This window comes from Neodiprion lecontei, chromosome 4 (genome assembly GCF_021901455.1).
Source record: "Neodiprion lecontei isolate iyNeoLeco1 chromosome 4, iyNeoLeco1.1, whole genome shotgun sequence".
NCBI lineage: Eukaryota > Metazoa > Arthropoda > Insecta > Hymenoptera > Diprionidae > Neodiprion > Neodiprion lecontei.
Window position 1 is genome coordinate 9,355,561 of NC_060263.1, and position 20,879 is coordinate 9,376,439.

At 36.4% G+C, this 20,879-nt stretch overlaps 1 protein-coding gene across 7 annotated transcripts in view; it reads right to left on the bottom strand.

Moving 5' to 3' along the window:
• The window catches only part of LOC107226618 (PH and SEC7 domain-containing protein), an 83,321-nt gene that overhangs the window by 50,343 nt on the left and 12,099 nt on the right, over nucleotides 1-20,879 (bottom strand). For 2 of the 7 annotated variants that reach the window (XR_006904101.1, XR_006904099.1), the window contains exon 1: nucleotides 3,371-3,577. The exons of 2 other annotated variants lie outside the window; for them this stretch is intronic. Coding sequence is in view for 2 of the 5 variants with exons in the window: in XM_046738513.1 (XP_046594469.1) it covers nucleotides 4,455-4,718 (264 nt within the window). In the remaining 3 variants the exon portion in view is untranslated. Of the gene's footprint in view, nucleotides 1-3,239; nucleotides 3,261-3,370; nucleotides 3,578-4,454; nucleotides 4,890-20,879 lie in introns of those variants that run through there. 3 more of the 7 variants (XM_046738513.1, XM_046738512.1, XR_006904100.1) reach the window with 2 other exon arrangements.

The following is a 20,879-nucleotide window of genomic DNA, read 5'->3' on the forward strand; positions in this document are numbered from 1 at the left end:
TTGTAAGTTATGAATTATTGTTCCCGATATTTCGGAATGCTTTGGAAACGATAAAAAAATTATAAGATCTCTGCGCACTCCTGAGGAACTTGGCGTTTCGCGCTTCACTTAGGGGGAAGTCCCGTAACGCCGGACGGCACCTAGTACCGGACACACGTCGTATATCCCAAAGTAAACAAAGTATCGATAGTTTTCTTGTGTGGTTCGAACCTGCACAACGGACAGTTGAACATTTGAGCTGGCATAAATTTACGTCACGTCGTGGTCACGCCTAAGTTTCGCGTTTGTTTATTTTAAACAACGCATGATTTTGTTCTTTTATTTTTAGTCTGGGATGTTCGTTGGTATGTATTCTTTCAGATAATGGTCAGTAAAAGTTGATATATTTGCAAACAAGCACATATTTCATTATTTAGCTGTGCATTACGGGTCCCTAATATCGGACACCCGATTTGTCCCCCAGTACCGGACACCCAATTTTTTCTCTGAATTTGACTATTTATACAAAACTTGTTCTGACGTGTTTTAGTGTTGTTTTACCATAGCTAACCAATCAAAAATACTCGAAAGAGGAAAATGGTCCGAAGGAAATATAAAGAAGGCAGTTCAAAGAGTCTTGAGTGATAGGTAGAGAAGAACGATGAGGATTGGATTCAGTGCTGCAATTGCAAGGAATGGGCGCATGAGATGTGCGGACATCCCTGAGTGCTCTGACAAATATATATGTGACCACTGCAAAATTCATTAAATTTTAAGACATTTTTTCCATCCGTACTATTAGTGTCCGGTACTAGGGGACACTTCTCTCACACCCTAGTTTTTCTTACTAAATAAAATTGTATATTATTCCTAGTTTAACGTTATATACTAATTCCAAAAGTTCCTATATTGTTGAACATACTCTAAAGATTCTAACAAAAATAAAAATAATTATGTTTTCACTTAAATAACGATTTTATTAACGAATAACCTTAGGTGCCCGTCACTGGGGGACTTCCCCCTACGACTAATAAAGCTTCTAGGGTATGAGTCCCAATAAGTATCGTAGAATTGAACTCTACTCTCATGTAGAAGCTATATCGTCGATTTTAAAATTGATTCGGTCGTGGATTGTTATCGGTAAAGGAAGTATAAGGCATGTTTTTGCTTGGCTCGTTTAGGAAATTATTTTAAACCGAACTCATTCTTACCATTCTTGCCGAATTAAAAAAAAATCAAATCATGTGTTTTGAAAATTATACAGAAAAATAATTATTCGAGCCTCAGTTGCAATTGGTTAAGTACTAAAAGTATTGAATTTGATGAATAATCTCTGTATGTAAAAATTTTTTTCATTTCATGCTTCATCGAACAATAGCTACATGTGTACGAACTAAAATGCTGTTTAGTTTTCTTCTCAGAGTACCAGAAGTGAAGAAATCCTGAATACCAGCGGTTGCGCTGGGTCACGAACGAGGCAATTTAGCAGCTGGATTTTCATAAGATTAATTAACACTTTTTTTTTTATTAACACCTAAAATGATTGATTGGATAGTTTCATTTCTTTTTTATTACAAAAAAGCTCTCACTTTATCAGACAAAAATGGGACAACTCCCTAATTAACGTAATTTTAAATTTCAAGCATGCTCCATTTGAATATTTATAACAGACAGATCTAGCTTTACACATATTTTCATCCAAATTTTCAGACTGAATTTGCCACTTTCGTGATTTTGTGTGTTATACAATGTTTCATCAAACATATTTCAGTATTTTGAATGATACTTTTTATTCTTATATTTTGTTAAAAAATTAAAGGTTATAATAAAGGTACCAATAATCTCAGTATTCGATGTAGAACGGCTAAAAGAATAACAGGAGCGTAAAAATTTCATTGCATGACTCCGGACAAGGATCGATCTTCAACATTGAGTAATTACAAGCGAAAATAAAACTCATTTATGTAAAATATTTGAACAAAAACATAAACAAAAAATTTAAGAATAAAAAGTATCGTTCAAAATGGTGATTTATTATTTTTCCAACTTCCAATTATCTTAATTTGCAACTTTTTACTATTAACATGTTTAATGAGCCATTGTATAAAACATTCAAAGTACTATTTAGAGTTTTAAATGACAGAAAAGATTTAAGTAACGTTAAAAATTCGATAAAAATAGGAATAATCGTTTCCACACAATGAGACCAGGCTTCAAATTTGTGGTATGGACAGTAGTATTTTTGAGAATTGATTTTCAAAAAGTACATTAAAAAACACACAATTTCAAAAAAGAACTACTTTCAAATTGAGGGATTCTTCAAAACGTTATAAGCACGTTGCGTCCTCCAGTCCTCAGTTTCCTTCTTCACACTATTACAGCCACTTTAACTCTTGTTTGACGCACTTCTGTAGACTCACATACTTGACACACTGGAGTCCTTTTTACCCGAGCGACAAATATCGTTATGAAAAATAAACTGTTGAATATTTTAGCTTGAAATTTTCTTTGCACGTTCTTCAAAGATTACTTTTTGAAACTATATAGGTTATATAAAAAATATCAAAATGGGCGCGGTCCAAATGCGCGCGTCCCTATTATTCCGACACCTAATAACAACATTCTACTACTACGCTTCGAATGACAAAAAAGCCATTTACGGACCTGGGTTGGCTGATTAACCAGTAAACAGCAATTAGTCTCATTTAAACCTCATCGAAGGGTATAAAAACATTAAACGCGTTTTTTTCGAAACTACGGTTTTAAATTAGCAGCCACAATATCGCGATAACCGATAAGCCAATTGAGTTCAAATTTGGCATGCACCTTCAGTAGATTATTTTTCAACCTTGGTAGCAAATTTCAGTTAAAATAAGTGTTTTTGTTTTCTATAACTCGTAGAATGGTCAGGAATGTAGGAAAATTTCATAATCCAAGTTTAGCATTCCGCCTTTTTGTGATTTGTTTTTGCTGAATCCGGTACCGACCATTCCAACATTCGTACAGATTAAGAATATGTTTGATTTATTTTCAGATCCATATAACGTCCGCTACGCTGGCTGCCAATTGGAGGTGTTTTCCGTGCATCGTTATAAAGAATCGTATTAAAGTACATGATAATGAAAACATTTTTTTTAATTTGTACATATTCTTGAAGGATCGATAAACATGTATACAAAATTTGAGAAAGAAAACTGGAACAGTTTATAATTTATTCTATCCTAAAAATCGCCTCCAAAATAGCGCTCTAATTACAATACCTCCATAAACTCTGCGTCCTCATCTTATCATCACTTCGTTGTTTCAATTCTCATATCAGATCGGTAGATTGCTCCCTCTACTTCTAAACTGTAATTAGCAGTTTTTTATATCCTTTCTCCCATATACTCACTTCTACGTCATTTTTCATTCAGCCAACATCTAAATTCACCTCCTGTCCCGAAACCAAACTGAACTGTTCACTTTTCCCTTCCACGAACAACTTCTCCACAGCTTCTCATTGTACTCTCCATATTTTGTTTGACAATAAATCAATTTTTTAACCAATCTTTCAACTGTTTCAATGCAAGTTTCGTTCATTTCCCTTTCACAATCATCTATCCCATAACAAGCATGGGAAAAAACTATTAAGATTGCAAAAAGTTCATAATTCATGAACGGTTCGATGAAAAAATGCTTGAAAAAATCATGTAATGTGTTTTTACATAATGCAAAAAGATAACCAAGTTGCGGCCGAATCAAAACTGTCAAATTTCGCAGCAGGTTGGGTTGGCATGGGCTGCCCCAATAACATTTAAATTGAAAGCAAACGTTATGAACTAGATTCCATGAAAATTGGTGGAACATTTTGAACATTACAAATTTTTTGGCAGTTAGGACTACCACCATTTCGTAAAGGGAAGTCGATGGGCATTAAAAAAATTCGTGTGGAATCTTTATCGAATAGTTGATTTTTTATTTGAATTCATTCGAAACGATTTGGCCGTTTATTCGAGATTCAGGATATAAATAGCAGAGATTAGTAAAAGTTTCAGAAGTTTTGTCACACGTCTCTACCGAATACTTAGTGTATCACTAAAATTTCATCAGTTTCGGTCAAGCTATTCATCTGTAGTACAGAATAATAAAAATATATCTAAATCGATTAGGCCGTTTTCCCGAAATTCGGAAAATATTTTCTGCGTACGCGCACATATTTGAAAATGTAAGCCAATGGTTGCGAGAGTGATGAAACGTATTTTGGAGTCCAAGAGAATCTTTACGAGGTGACATTCTTCGCGATGATAAATACAATAAGTATTCCGTTTTATACGCGTGCTTAAAAAGGATCATATATCAGAATGAATTGCAGTGAATTTGGGATATTATACAATAACAGTTATCCCGTCATCTGTTAGTAACTAACTGTATATACTATAATGCCTGTTTGTCCACAAAAACGTGAGGAATTCGAAAAATGTGAAAACTTTACGCACAGTACTCGATGTGGAGTCAAGTCTGCGTCGGCACTTGCGGACAAGAACTGAATTACTCTTCAAGTCTTTGGTACTTAGATCACAAGACCCGGGAGGAGCGACGTTGGGGTCACCTTGAGAATTGTGCGGGGAACCGGGAGGTTTGCGTCCAAGAAGAATAACCCCGGGAATCCCGAAACGGCGTTCAGTCGGAGGAAGAGGAGGGGGAGTAGGAGAAGGTTGCGGTGCAACGCGGTCAGGGCGACGAGTGGGAAGAATTTTCATGCACGCGGGTGCGTCTGCAACGTATGACGAAGAAATTCCTCACTCCCGAAGCGTCAAGACGCCAGATATTTTGGTTAAGGAGGACACCGCGACGCCATGCTATTCCAAGGCGGAGAGGAGCGGAGAGAAAGAAGGACAGGTAAACAAGATACGCGACAGCTCGAGGAGAGCCGTGCGACTAACCGACTAGCTCGATACCTGGTTGTTCGCCGAGACTCCCGCCACTTTTCCTCCAGGCCGAGAGTCGCATCGCGCCGTTAGCACCGCGAGTTCGCGGACGTTACTGTGCATGGGAGTAGTAGGCAGAGGTATCAGTATCGATTCGCTTTCTCGCCGCGCGGGAGTCGCGAGACGCGAGTCCTTCTCCGCCCGCGGGACCGCGGCGCATCAACAAATCGTTATCATCCCAACCTGTATAACGCAGGACGACCGACCAAGTGGTACTGACCTACATCATACCCGCCTCCCGGCGACCGCCCCTGTAATCTTGTGTCATGTTACATCTTCAGGCAGGTCAAAGATTGCTCTGCCAACAATTTTTCCGATAAGACGAAAAATCTCGAAGACAACCAGGCGGTATGAACTCGCGGAATCAAAAAGGAGAGTGGTCAGAGATCAGAAAGGTTACAATATCAAATTCTCAGTGGTACCAACATTTAAACCTTTCACTCACAGTAGGATGCTCAACGTACCAACTCGAAAATTTCCATATCTTAGTCTTGTCACAGTTTATTCACACCTTCAATTGATTTTTGTTACTTCGTATAACCCCCAAAAACCCTCGAGTAACAAGTTTTGGTAAGAATCATCGAATTTTGATAGTTTGTTCGATTATAAATTCGTCATATTGGATCCGCCATTTTGAATTTTGAAATTGTCAAATTCTGACTTACTTCAGATTCCTGATCAGCGACTCCAAAAATCATGGAGTAAAAAAATTCAGGCCAACATATTGAGTTGAAAAATATGTGACTGAAAGGGTTAATTCGGGGACTATGGAGGTTTGAAATTTTACAAGAATCAGTTTTCATTTTTTTTATACATTGCAGGAGGGTTATCCTTGGAGAACATTTTGCCGTTCAGTTTCCGAAAAAATTCGCAAAATTACGGCCAGGAGAGCGAAAAGAGTAGAACTGTCAGCTCAGCAGCGTAAGTAGTTTTGCTACCGAAGCAGCCATCCGTTGAGTATTATATCAAATCTGGGATTTTGTTACGCTCTTTCCTTTCTTTTGAGGACAAAAGAAAATACCCCAACCATTTACACATTCAGGTCCAGTCTTGCACTCACGATTGTGGTGCTGTGTTAAGTATTGACTATGCGTTATACTTTCTTTGGTATTATTGAAAAATGTATCACCTAAGAAATATATACTTTTCGTCATAGTAGACGTAATGTAAGGAAGAACGTTCATGTTTTACGGGTGTAAAGTTGAATTTTACGCCTAGTTAGCCTAGTATAGTCGTAACATGAACATTTTCCTTTACTTGACGACTACTAGGACGTAAAATATCCAACTCTTTACCCGCGAACATCAAGGTTTTCCCGTACATACGCCAACTATAAAGAAATAGTATATTCTGAACCGAGGACGAGAAGTGGGTCTTTTTTGCCCGCGTGTGGAGTTTGCAAAACGAGTCGCAGGCTTGCAAGCACGAGCTAATCGAGTGCGTGTTCCAAGCCGGAGACGAGTAAAAGAATACTTGTTGATTCGCTAGAATAATCCCATTGTCGTATATCCAAATAACTGATCAAACAAAGACCCGTTTTTGCTGGTAAAAAATATAACTTGTCTACTGACCTTTAGAGGCCATGGATTTGGGATTTTTGGTCTCCTCCAGAAAATGCATAAAAAATGTATCTAATATGTTAAAACTATCATGAGTAAAGCGTCGATCATGCGTCACCCCCGTATACGAGTGTTCCTGTCCTCTAAAGGTCAACTGACAATGAGCTAACCTACGTTAAGTTGGCACCACCACACCAAAAAATCAAAAATGATATTCTTGATCAAGTTTCAATTCGTCTGAATTACAGACGTAATATAGTAACTCGATGCTTTAGACTCTGTGCATATAATAAATCTTCGATAGTTGAGACGGAGGAAGAAGGGTTTATCAAGCGAAAAAAAATTTAACGGATATCCGTTCTACTGCCATTAAGTCGGCGTTAAGCGGTATTGGTGTGGCCGCGCGATGAGTCCAGAAGAAAGTACGCCTGTCTCATATTTTGCCTATGTCCGAAAAAGTCAGTGATATTTTACCTTCCCTCGATCAAATTATGACCCGTCTTTATGCCACTGGAACTCTGGCGGATATTGCTGGCTATAGCTAAGGCGGTTAATCGCGTCAATGTTAGTAAACATCAGTTGTAAAAGGATAAACGCCGTATCGCAACAATGGAGGCGATTGCACCAAGTAACGGATTATTACTGATTGATCAAAATAAAAATGTCGGCATCACCAGCATTATGAAGGGTTAGTAAACTTATACTTGAGTCGTTAACAACAGTATCGTCCGGAGAACACGAGCTCGTTTAGCAAGGAACGAATGATACTGGAGATGTTGAAGGTGTCCTACTGATCGATTACCTGTCGGAATTCACCGAGGATTATTGGGGTCGTTGTCACTGGTAGTTCTTAGTTAATTCATCAATGTTTCAAAATCGATTCGAATCCCACAATTCAAGACATTAACAAGGTTAGAATTACGCTCAAAAAAACTAGTGGTTATTACTGTATACACATATTCACCGATAATAGGAAAATTTAGCTACTTGATAACATCTCTAAGCACCCAACCATGTCTGGTGTAAAATGATCTTTTTTGTAGAGAGTGCAGAAAAAGTCTCTCTAGTGCCTGTGAAGCGTAGAAAATAGTAGATTATGTAAGAAGGGAATAAAGTCGACTTTCTTCCTGTGTTACATATAAGACTTTATTTACGACTCAACTCTGGCCACAATATTTATTTAAGTAATATAATTAACAAATAGTGTTAAAATAGCGTGCAAAAAAGTAACTATAAGTATAAATAAGATTATAGTCGATCTACGCATGCGAAGCCCGTATCCTTGTAAAAAGTACGACTTCTCGTACGCTTTACAGGCACCGAAAGAGGGACTTTTAATGCATGTGTTACGAAAATTATTTTGTGCACCGATGATTCGGAGGTAGACAGTGTGCTATCAATAAGAAAATCTTGAAATTGACAATCACGATCAGAGCCTTGCGAAATCTTATAAATGCCAGAGTATACGTATAAGCACGGAACGGTACAACATACTTTCCCGTTTGTATATGCTCTAAGTGAACAACATTTGATGAGGATTTGATGCTAGCGCTGAACTTTCCCCAAACACTTCAGCCTATACCTAGCATAATCTAGCACGAACGCATCGTCAACTACAGACCGGTAAGTAGTACTATAGAAAAAACAATACAACGAGATTTGTTTAATTTAGAAATAATCGACTTGATTTATATTGTGTAAACTGTAAAAATCAACTTTATAACCTCGAGAAAATAAAAAATACAGTAGAATTATTATACTGTTAGTTGTATTTTATATGTAATATTACTTGCAATTTTTTTTTTGTGCGAAATGGACTGAAAAGTTCATTGATAGAGATAAAAATCAGCTATTAGTGAGGGTGATTTCGATTTTTGGTACCCCCTAACGGTAAGAATCTGAATCTAATGGTATGGCAGGAACTCTTGTCGGTACGGGTAGTTTGATGCCCAGAAGTAACACCGACTGTGGGTGAAGTAGGAAGCGACGGTACAACAGAGTTAACTTAGCGGATAAGATAGGGATTTCCAGACAGAACCCCATGTCCCTTCTGTATATCAACTGAAGCAATTTAGGTGGTTTTTTAAGGCACAGCGAAGATGTTGGGGCACGAATCGCCCGAAAATACTAGATGTATTGAGTGTGACCACCTACTAAACACTTTTCTGGAATCTCTCTTGGCGATGAATCATTGTAAATTGAATTTATAGTATCTTCGACGTCTTTGTGAAATGGCGGTTCGTGATCAAGTAAGACAGCGCTAAATAGAAGAGAGAGATTTCATTTGGGAAAACTGTAGAATATAGCCTTCATTAAGTTTATGAAACCCTATAGGTAAACAAAAATAGTAAAAAATTCAGTATGTAATAATTACTTATACACGCGTTTTCAGGAGAACGTAGCGTACAACATAGATTCTACGGTATATGGAGCAAATTATGTTTGGTTTTACAGCATTTTTTTCCCATTTGCATAGGCATAGAAGGAGATCCGCCAAGCTGGCAATGCAGATATAGGACGACAAAAAATACATATCAGATTTTTTCGCCGATTATATACTAGCTGATTGCCAAAATAATAATTTTTTCACTCCAGCCATTTTCGGTAAATACGCGGCAGTTGCAGATATTGAGTTAACTTTGCCCCTTCGAAAAAGCAATAGAAACAGTTGAAAAACAACAGAAAAACGAAAATAGGGGATTTATACTGTAATTAGTAATTGCTGCCGATAGGAATTTGTCTCCCTTTTTCCGCAAAACCCCTTTTCCAGATATCCCTACCCTCCGTGTTAGAAATACTGCACATTCCTAATGTGACGAGCCATCGACATTTTCTTAGCTCGAGGAATAATTCACCAATTAAACGCTGCTGGAAAAGTAGTCTTCGTCATCTAATCATTTCCAATTTGAATATTCTGTCCTTTACGCAGGAACACAATATCCATACAATGGTCGAGATTCGAATATTTTTTCACTCTAGGAATAACTTGCTAATTAATCGCTACCGAAAAAGATAACTCAGTTGAAATAAAGTGAAACATCGAACTTATATTTTCCAATATGAACTCTTATTCAAAAACATTGCGAATTTACGAAATAATGATTCTCATTCACAGTATTTTGTTGTTTTAACGACACCAAGTGTAACCTCGTACGAAAGACGCGTATGAGACGTTTAAACGCACATTTTTGGGGTGAAATTTACATGTATACTTCTAAATTTCAGTATAAAGTTTTGAACATGTCGTCTTTGCCCCAGACCTATTTATCGTGTAAGGTTCGGATGGAGTTTATTCTGAAGCTAATGAAATTGCCCTTTGGAACACGAATTTGATTTTATTTTTCAGGTGACAAAACGTCTTCTTTCATTGGTACGAATATTCATCTAGATATTTCACAATGGTCTACGTGACCTATAATCCTGAAGAAAAAAATACCAGCGTGTTTCTTGTTCAATTTCCAATAAAACCCGAAATTATCATCATAGAGAACTAATAGAGTGCAGGTTATTTTCTTTGTAGAGTCTAACGCAACGTAACCTTTCTAGAAGATTTGGAGTAAATAAAATCATTTTAAAGGGTCAATTCTGGTGTTTTGTTCTCTGACCGTTGTGGTATTTTTTTTCAGTACCTATATAGAATTGGTTTCTCTAGCAGTGGACCCCTCATTTGTGTTATTACTATAGGTATCATTTTTTTCTGTAGAGTCAGTAGTATTGCGTGTACCAATAATTCCCATAAGTTAAGTAAGAAAAAAATGAGTCGTCATGGGACGCCTAGCAGATGTGAAACATCGACATTATTTTGTAAAATTAAAATTAATTATAATTAATAATCAATTTAAAAAAATTAAAATTAATTAAAATTAATAATCAATTTAAAAAAATAATTTGTTTTTAAGTAAAACACAGGTCATGTGTACCGTAGTAAACAACACTGTATACACTATGGAGTATACACTACAGGTATCCGAGCTCAGTTTGGCGAGAGAGATGGCTTGACGCCGGATCGAGTGGGAAGAGAATCGTACAGTCGATTGCGCATGGCGACGCGTCGCCACACCGTACACACTACTACATATAGACTGTATATATATACCATCATATAGCGTGGCGACGCGTCGCCACGGCATGCGTCGCCACGCCAGAAATCGGTTTTACGTGCGGCTATAGATGTTTCACATCAAAAATAATTTGTTTTTAAGTAAAACACAGGTCATGTGTACCGTAGTAAACAACACTGTATACACTATGGAGTATACACTATAGGTATCCGAGCTCAGTTTGGCGAGAGAGATGGCTTGACGCCGGATCGAGTGGGAAGAGAATCGTACAGTCGATTGCGCATGGCGACGCGTCGCCACACCGTACACACTACTACATATAGACTGTATATATATACCATCATATAGCGTGGCGACGCGTCGCCACGGCATGCGTCGCCACGCCAGAAATCGGTTTTACGTGCGGCTATAGATGTTTCACATCAAAAAAATCATATTACAATATAACTATTCGTATCTAAAATATTTTAATATCAATTCTATTATACTAAACCTTGTTCCTAACATAATCAGTTGAAAGTTTCCATGTTACACAAAAAAAATTGAATTTTTGTTGACCAGTGTTATCGGTGTACCGAAATCGAATTACAAGTATCTCAACTACTTCCACGTTAATTTTGCACCAGTTTTCAAATTCCCCAGCTGTTAAGTACACTTAACCTGAAAACATTTTTTTCTCATTTTTAGCTCAGCTGAAATTTCAGGGGAGGATCGGTTTTACATGAACGAGTCTTACAGGTAAAAAGTTCTACAAGTTCATTTCTCCAGATTCGTCCCTGAAGGTTCGTTCTTACAAATTCGTTTCTATATACGGTGGTTGCACAGGAGTAGGTTAAATTCTTTGCTACTGATTTATTTCCAAATAACGAGGCTAGGAACGACCATACATATAAAAATTATATATAATATACGTGCCCCACACAGCGCACGATATGTCCGACAAATTTAAAAAATACTTTTACAATATTGAAACAATCGATATGCGTATTTTATAACAAAGTCATATCAATGTTTATAAAAAAAATTTCCAAGTATCAAAGTCGACATCACAAATATTCTATAAATATTGTGTGCTATGTGGGTCATGTAAATTATGAAAATTCTGTACATAAAATCGGTCCGAGACTCGTTCTGTGGAAATGAACCTAACCTACTTTTGTTACCGCCGCATGTAAAAACGAACTTTCAGAAATAAATCTGGAGAAACGAATTTTGAGAACCACCGCACGTACGAATGAATCTGGGGAAACAAACTTGTAGAACCTTTCTCTTGCAGGACTGATTCATGTAGAAACGACGCCCTCTCTTGGTACGTATCTTCGGCTGCTTGATGTTTACACCGAGTATGGAGAAACTGATGCAAATTTCCCCCATTATAGACATTGCGAAGGAATGAAGTCGATTAAAAAGAAACGATAGCCAATTCCGTCCTCCTAAATGCCCGATATAGAATAGTAGTGGTCTTTATCTATATGTGTACAGAAAAGTCAATGTCGTATGTGGATAAAAATAATGCTGGCAGCTTCGTCCGGCTTACTCGAGCGCTGGGACTAAATCGAGATTACAGGGTCATGTAGTTCAATTTCGCTCAGCATTGAAATCGTTGCATTGCATCATGTACGTACGACCCAGAATTCTGGACGCTGGCATGCTGGACTCGGTTCACTTCAAAGTCACGTCAAGTCGATGAAGTCTTGGTTCTTAGATTATTGCATGTCTTCAAAATTACAAGGAAGATAGCCCAGGCCGATCTCTCCGATTTGATTTCTTTTGTAATATGGTATAGTAGATTGAAAACTAAGTGAGACGTATTTCTTTTATCTGCCATTAAACACTTTAAGGGGGTGAAAGCACCCTCCAAGTAAGGTATGTCAAGGAGCGATTTGGTAGTTTCACCAACAACAACATAATAATTTCTAATTAATCCAACTGGTTAAGTTTTCTAATAACCTATCAATTCACCCCTTGACATACCTTACTTTGGACGGTGGTTTCACCCACTCAAAGTATTTAATAGCAGGTAGAAAAAAAAAAACGTGTCGCTTAGTTTTTAGTCTACTATAACATATTACAAAATAAACCAAATCAAAGAGATCGACCTGGGATACTTTCCCTGTCAGTTGAATCTCGAGAGGGCTGATTTACCTCACGAGTGAAGTACAGTACAAATAGTTTGCTGCTGCCACAGCAATTTTTGTGCTCTCAAAATATCAAGTAGAGGAAAGTAACGCTGGACGGCACCTAGTACAGGACACATATACTGTATCCCAAAGTCAAAACAGTACCTACAGTTTTCTTGCATGATTCGAACATGTACAATGGATGTAGCGATAGGGGTATACAGCAAGGGGAGTCTGCATAAATTTGCGAAACACCTAATTTTCACACGCATATATTTTGAGAAATTAGTGGTTCTATTGTATTGTTTTTGATCTGGGATATTGTTGGTATCTATTAAATTCTTTCAACCAATGTTCAATGACAGTCGCGTGCATTACGGATCCCTAATACCGGACACTTGATTTGTCCCTCAGTACCGGACACCCATTTCTTCTCATATTTTTGTTATATATACAAAATTTGCTCCTCCTGATTTTAGTGATATTTTACCATAACCTTCCAATCAAAAATACTCAAGAAAGGAAAATGGTCCGAATAAAATATAAAAAAGGCAGTTCAAAAGGTCTTGGGTGGAAATATGACGGGTAGAAAACCTGCGCTGAAATATACAGTACCAAAAACTATCATCCAGTGCTGAAATTTCGAAGAACTAGTGGATGAAGTGTGCGCAGATATTCCTGAGTTCTCTGACCAATAAGATTTATTAATCATTTCTTTCCATTCATACTTTCAGTGTCCGGTACTAATTGCAAGTGCCACTTCTCTGACTCACTATTTTTACTACTGAATATAATATTTTTTACTTAGTTTAAAGTTAAATAATAATTTACAAAGATACTGTATCATTCAAAATACTCCAAAGATGAACATAAAAATAAAAACCATTATGTTTCCACGTAGGTTATGATTTTATTAACGAATAACCATATGCGTCCGGCACTGGGGGACTTCCCCTAATTTATTTCTATTTTCAACTCGGCCGAGCTGAAACTCGAGAGGTGGTTTGGCTTACGAGTAAAGTACTAGATTTCAAATGATCAAATCAAAATAATTTGTTGCTGTTTTGGCAATTTTGCGCTCTCAAAATATCGAGTCATTTATTGTCATTTTGAACTCGTTGAAGCTGAAACTAGAAACAAATTATTTTTGTCCTACGTTTAGTGGGGAGTATAAATATTGTTCTCAAAAGTCGAATTGATTTTTCAGTCCATTTTAGTTTATAAAAAGAAAAATAATGAAATAACATCTAAAACCTCAATGTATTTTTCATCTAAATTTGTTGTTGATACGTATATTAACACGTTATATTAATCCATTTTAGTTTATAAAAAGAAAAATAATGAAGTAACATCTAAAATCTCAATGTGTTTTGCATTTAAAATTGTTGTTGACACGTGTTAATATTACCCAAAAATTTTATTACTTACAGGGGATTTTGTAATATCAACATATTTTTTGGGGAGGATACAAAAAAATTTTAAAATAAACAAAATAACGAGCACCCTAATGTGTACGGAGTAAACCCTACTGAACGATTGTTTTTTAACAGATCACTTGAAAGTGGAGAAACCTTGCCAACTAACGACCGCGGAATTTAACGTGGCATCAACGTCGTTAAGGATTAGATTAGGTTAGGTAAGGCATTTATTTTTTATGATAACGATACATTTTTTTTTTATAAGTACCTCCTTGTATAGTAAATAGACGTACAAAGTTTGAAAATAATTGATTACGTAGTTTCGTCAACAAAAAACTTCCGCAAATATAGTAGATTTAGTGAAGAAAGACAATTGCCTTTTAACGTACCGAGATACAATCGGTATTTTACACTTTTTCATGTACCTGAAGTTTTGATCAGTCAAACTTGATCAAAAAGTCAAGTTTTCACTTCATGGTTCGATCGCAACACTATGATATAGGTAGGTACGAGAAAATATGTGTTAAGGTATTCGAGTAAAAGGAATACAATTTAAGGAACAGCAAAGTTGATCAGATTTGCTGAATTCGACGTGGCTTATATAAATAATGAAGCACCCCATATTTTTTAGTACCTCTAAAAAAAAAAAAATAAAACAAAGAAATATGGGCCACAGGTTGATACGGTATTATTATTCGTTGGATCCAGTCAAGGAGGCCAATACATAAAATCTTCTCAACGCGGAGCTATTCATAAACTGATGAACGTTTCGTCGTTCATAAAATATATTCGTCGAGGACATTTTTTTGTCCAGTCACTGCATCTCAGAAACGTTTTTTTTTTTTTTAAATACGTGACACCTCTACGTTACAAAATCAGTGCCAATCGTGTCCGTCAGGCGCTTGGCGTTACCGCCAAACACCAGGAGCATGTGGGCAGAGGTCCGAATTCTTTTATACTTAGTTTTTTTCTGATTTTCTCAAAACGTTTATGTTTTTAAATTTTATTCTCACGTCCAGCGTACCGCTACACATTTTCTCCAGGTTTCCTCTATTTGCTAAGTCTCCCACATTCCTTATAGTAATCTCATAGTCTCTTACCTGTCTTTCTGTACCCATTCGGCTTCGCACCACTCGCTATCACCTTATTCATTCATCTAATTATGTTCTCCACTGTTCCGTATTCTCGAACCTTTTTTACTTTGTCACTTTTGTATCGAACGACACTTCTATTCTATCTTTCATCAAATGAACGTCTAATCCGTCTCTCATCATATATACTTTTAATCCCTTTCCAACAAGTTAACTTCCATCCCATCCTTCAAATAACAAACTATCAACCCAATCCCAACGTACAAAAAATCAACTTCCTTCAACTACACATTTAAATTCTTCACTATCCCAATTACGCATTTATAGGTTTAATTATATATCTTCCTTAGGTATATCAACTTTTACTCCGACGTCCATTCCCTGAATCGAGTGCAGCGACGAGATCGGACACTCCGTTTGCGATAAGGAACGGGTAAGTCATTAGTCGATCTTATTGTCACACAATATCTGTAACTGCAACAAGTGCGAGTGCAAGAAATTGCCGCAGTTGCAATGAAAAAACAGGGTTTTCGGAATATGCATCTCGTATATCCTGTAAATTTTGGACTTTTCGCCAAATACATTGTTCAAAATAAAACGTTCATCCTCGGAGAATTATTTGATCTATTATTACAGAGAACACTAGGAACAAAGTTGATTCATAGTGTGTTACTACACGTACAGGTTGTAATTCGAATTGGAGTTGCTGTAATGTTGTGATAGTAGGTACTGACCTATTTTGGCCCAGGAGGCCTTGTGCTTTATGGCGTTCGCACTGCGTCTAATGAGTAAAAATTCATAACACTACCAACCTTCACATATGCTGTGTAGCGTTTACCATAAATGTAAAGGTTGATAACTTTCGGAGTTTGGACCATTTGGAATTTATACCGATTCAAGTTTTCCATCATTCAGAATTCTGGACTATATCGGTATGTAACTACATAATATGAACCATATTTAGTGTATATTTCAGAAGTATGCTTGATATAAATCCTCGCAATCATGATGCTTTCTGATTTCTTAATAACCAATACAATAAAGAATAAAGACTGTCGATGTAAAGAGAGAAGTTATCAACATGTTTGTTAATAACAAACGAAGATGCCTGCGATCAGGATCTCATAGAAACTTCCGTACAACCTGATGGATTTCAGGGATGGGATTGAAGATGATGATAAGTCAACACGAGACTGACATGGTGATTAGGTCATGTGCACCACCGCCTTATAGAGTACATAAGAAGCAATACAAACCAAGAAATGGTGTAGCAAAGCGAATCAAGTTTCGGTGTGATTTTCCATCAACCCAGGCGAAGGTTATGCTCGCCAGAGGATGGGTTCAGGTAAGCTAGTCAAATTCAAGGAACATCATTTACACTCGGTTGCTGAAGCGTCAATTAAATTTCATGAACTGATCGATAATTCATGAACGGATAATCATTTAAATGTTATAATTACGTAATTTTTCTTCTCCCAAAGAATGAACAAGATTTCTGGCGACAGTTTTCTCAGTTAATGTAAAATACAGCTTCACGGTTATAAGGAGATATACGCTAAAATGTCATATAGCATCCTACACTGACGGATTTTTATAATGTTAGACAATATGACCAGTTTTCAACGATTATAATATGACCATAAACAAGGGAGAAGAAACGTCAACTATCGAATTTTAAATGAATATTTTGAATTGGAAATTGAAATTCTGTTAAAGACTATCGATGTCCGTTAGGCAGGTGATTCTTAGCTTCTCAGAGATAAAAAAGGGAAAACTTGCGCTACGACGCAGAAATGCTTCAAGCTTAAAAAGTTCATCGTCGAATAACGTACTTTAACTGCACGCATGGGGCTATTCGATATTTTTTATGATGTAAAGTTCACCTATTAACAGTTGATATGTGCTTTGAAATGTATAAGCAGGTTGAGGATGGCGTCGAAGATGCGGGTGACTGGAACTTGTGGTGGTGCGAAATGAATGAGGTACGATTTGCCATTGACAGAAAACTTCGCTGGGATCAGAAAATCCCACATTTCCGCAACCACTACGAACTAACCCGGAAGAATTACCTCTATAGAAATCTCAAGCGATACGAGAAACTCTTGATTAGAGAAGGCAAGACGTTGGAAGCCAATCTGTGCGACTGCATGCCCGTGACGTTTGAGCTGCCAAACGAATATCACATGTTGGTAGAGGAATATCATCGCCAGGGAGGGACCTGGATAGTGAAGCCAGCCGCGAGGTCGCAGGGAAAAGGGATATTTCTCTTTCAAAAACTCAAAGACCTCGTCGAGTGGAAACACAAAGAATCGACCAACCAAGTTACTGGTGACGGCGGGAGTGCGGAAGCCTTTGTCGTCCAAAAGTATGTCGATAATCCTTACCTGCTGGCTGGGAGGAAGTTTGATCTCCGGATTTACGTTCTCGTGACTTCTTTCAATCCATTAAAAGTATGGCTAGCCCGCGAGGGATTTGCTCGATTGTCCGGTGAACTTTTCTCACTGCAGAAGATCAACGACAGCCGAGTTCACCTCACAAATATGTCGATCCAGTTGAAGGTGGAACCCAATGGCAACAACTTGGAGAGATTGGACAAACCTCAAATCAAACAAGGATGCAAATGGGCACTTCGTAGGGTCAGGGAATACTTGACAGCTAGACACGGTGGAGGAGTAATGGATAAACTACTGCAACGTATTGCAGGTAATCCAAAGAATTTGTTTGGTACATTTTTGTTTCACTACGTTTTTAGTGCACAATATTAGCTAACTATTCAACAATTAAAGTTCTGTGCACATGACAAAGCTTAGTACGAGGCTCAGTATTGGATGATTTGCAGTTTGTGTGCTATATATATATACATATATATACATACACCTTGAATTATACTCAGCCAACGACTTGTCAACGATATTCACACAGAATCATTTCTGCAGTACCTTTGTATGCGAGTTTCTGATACAGTAAAGTCTTTTATTGCGTTGTAAACATTATACATTCTTCAATATGTTTCACCTGGAAACTATATTTTAAATAGGAAGGAATCCATGGTTTTTGTTAATATGCCAGATAATTTCTGTCCACTAATAAAATATTTTATTTCAATCTTCATTAGCCTTTTAGTTGACCGATTTGTAAATTTATTGCTTTCGCATTTTGTGACTGTATATATTTTTCCGACGTAGAAGAGGCATAATATATGGTACAATGATAGTTATATTATAAATACATATGAATAGTTTCAAACTTAAGGGGATCCCCAACCTTCATTTCTAGCTATACGAAGCACCGATGTCCCAGAGCTGAAACTTTTTTAATATGAGGTATTTTGTACGGAGAATTCAACCATCATAAAATAAAAAATGAACCGATTGTTTGTGGTAAAGTCTGATTAATTTATTTTTCATCGAAACGTATCAGATATTGCAAAATCTATACGTTTAATTTTTCCAAAACGAATTTACAGCACCTGCAAATTTTTTCAGATATTTCAATTAATTTTTGGCATTTTTGATGTATTTTTTAAAAAATTTAAAAATTATGCGATACCTTATTTTTTTTCGATGCAAAATAAATTAAACAGACCGTACCACAATTGCTTAATTTTTTATTTTTTGATAGTTGAATTCCACGTAAATAATGAGGTATCATATCAAAAAAGTTTCAGCTCTGGGACATCGTTGCTTCATATAGCTAGAAATGAAGGTTGGGGATCTCCTTAACCTTTAGAGGGCCGGTATATTTCACTTGAAATTCGATATTTCTTAGAGGTATGATTTATGTATATAAATAATCGACACGTCCGGTGGAGTTACCTGCTGGCTCCAAAAGTAGCGAGGCCAGCCCTCTAAACGTTAATAACTTTTTCCATTTTTCAAAAGTCAAAATAGTATGAAAAAATGCGACGAGTTTTTTATATCACATAAATATCACCAGAAGGTGATTTTATGAATCGCAAAGATGACTCAAAGAATTATTGCTCAAATGCGTACTAGTTTGAGTATTAAAAGAATAATGAAGCCGAAGTTAGTCAGAAGCAGCCAGAGTTAGAAGACAAACGTGTTAAATTTTTTGGAAATTGAAAAATGCAGTTCAAATTTATCTTTATAATTCTATTATATTCGGGGTTCAAGGTATTTCACAAAATTTTGATTTTTGGACTTTACTATCTTATTTAAATGAACATTAGAACGTTTGGCTGCTAGGTTCAGCCTTGTAAAAGGATAGAATCAATCCGCTGTTCAACGAAATAATTTATTCCATGTGTAATTATCGAAAGAAAATTTAAATATTAGTTTGTCATTATTACACCTGCATCATTGCCGGAAAAACAGATTTGGTGTGTTACACTCAGAGAAAATTGTGGTTGTCGTTACCATAAAAAATAGTGTGCTCGGGGAACAATATGAATTCATAGTTAATAGAACTTATTGCATTACGTTGTTCCGAACTATGAACTTATCGTTACATCTGACAAAAGTTGTATGGTTAACAGTACAATAATGAAGACCTGACCATGTTTAAACATTAGTGCGATAAACGTGATAAACTTATCGCTACTCGATTTGTAATTTGGAAATTCAATACAGAAATTGTAGATTGCAGTTTGTTAACTTTTACTATACGAGTTGAGTAGCTTTATCGTAAATGTATAGTAAAACTGGAATGAAAAAAAATAGATGAGGAACTCGTAGATAATTCATCTCAATGATTTTTCGTGAGCGCAGAAACCATTTTGACAACTTATCAGTAGCTACAATCGTTGAAAACGCATTTGTGATCGATTAAAACCTAGCGCATTATGTTTTTCCTTATCGGGGCTCGAACCCCTTTCGCTCGCAATGTTCGGATTATAAGTCGGGCACCCTACCTACTACGCCAAACTACCTTATGAGAATATATGACGTTATTTGATTGATGATACAATGTACGGGTACAGTCACTGAAAACTGATCAATAAGATTATTCCATTTATCAAGTGAATTTAGCGGAATTTTTAGTATATTCCAAGTACCGTAAATGAAATTTCCAAATATACCTGATACATTTACTGCACAATGAAGTAAATTCAAAACACCCTTTTGCGTGTTTCCAACTAAGTTAAGCAAAATGACAAAATTATAATGCACATTTATTGAAAATGCTTAGTAATTCACTTTATAACACAAAATTTGTAATTCAACTACACTTTTGTGTTATAAATGTGTCGTAGAATTTTAAATATTTTCAACAGTTTATGTTTAGTTGTTGAAACTATGTTCGTAGGATCTTGTCTGAATAATTACTGTATTAGCGTTAACAATATTTAAGTCGAGTCAAACCATGTATGGTGCATTCAACTCTGACGAAAGTTGCAGGAATCATCTCGGATGGTCTAAATACTTATCCGTAAATAGTTGATTATAAATTAGTTAATTGAACCATACTCTGTACTATCGAAGACTACAGAACAGAGTTCACCGCACTATACGAATATAATCCTGATGAACATCTGTGTATGGTGAACATTATAACAAAAAATATAGTTAATTGTACGATTATATTATAGTCCCTTTGACGTTCTTGGATCAACTAGAAGTGTGTGGTAAAATTGACATTGTGTTTATAGTGCGCCAAACGATAATTTGAATAAATTCTACTATAAAAATTATCTTTCCGACTATAATATTTTAACTATACAGATT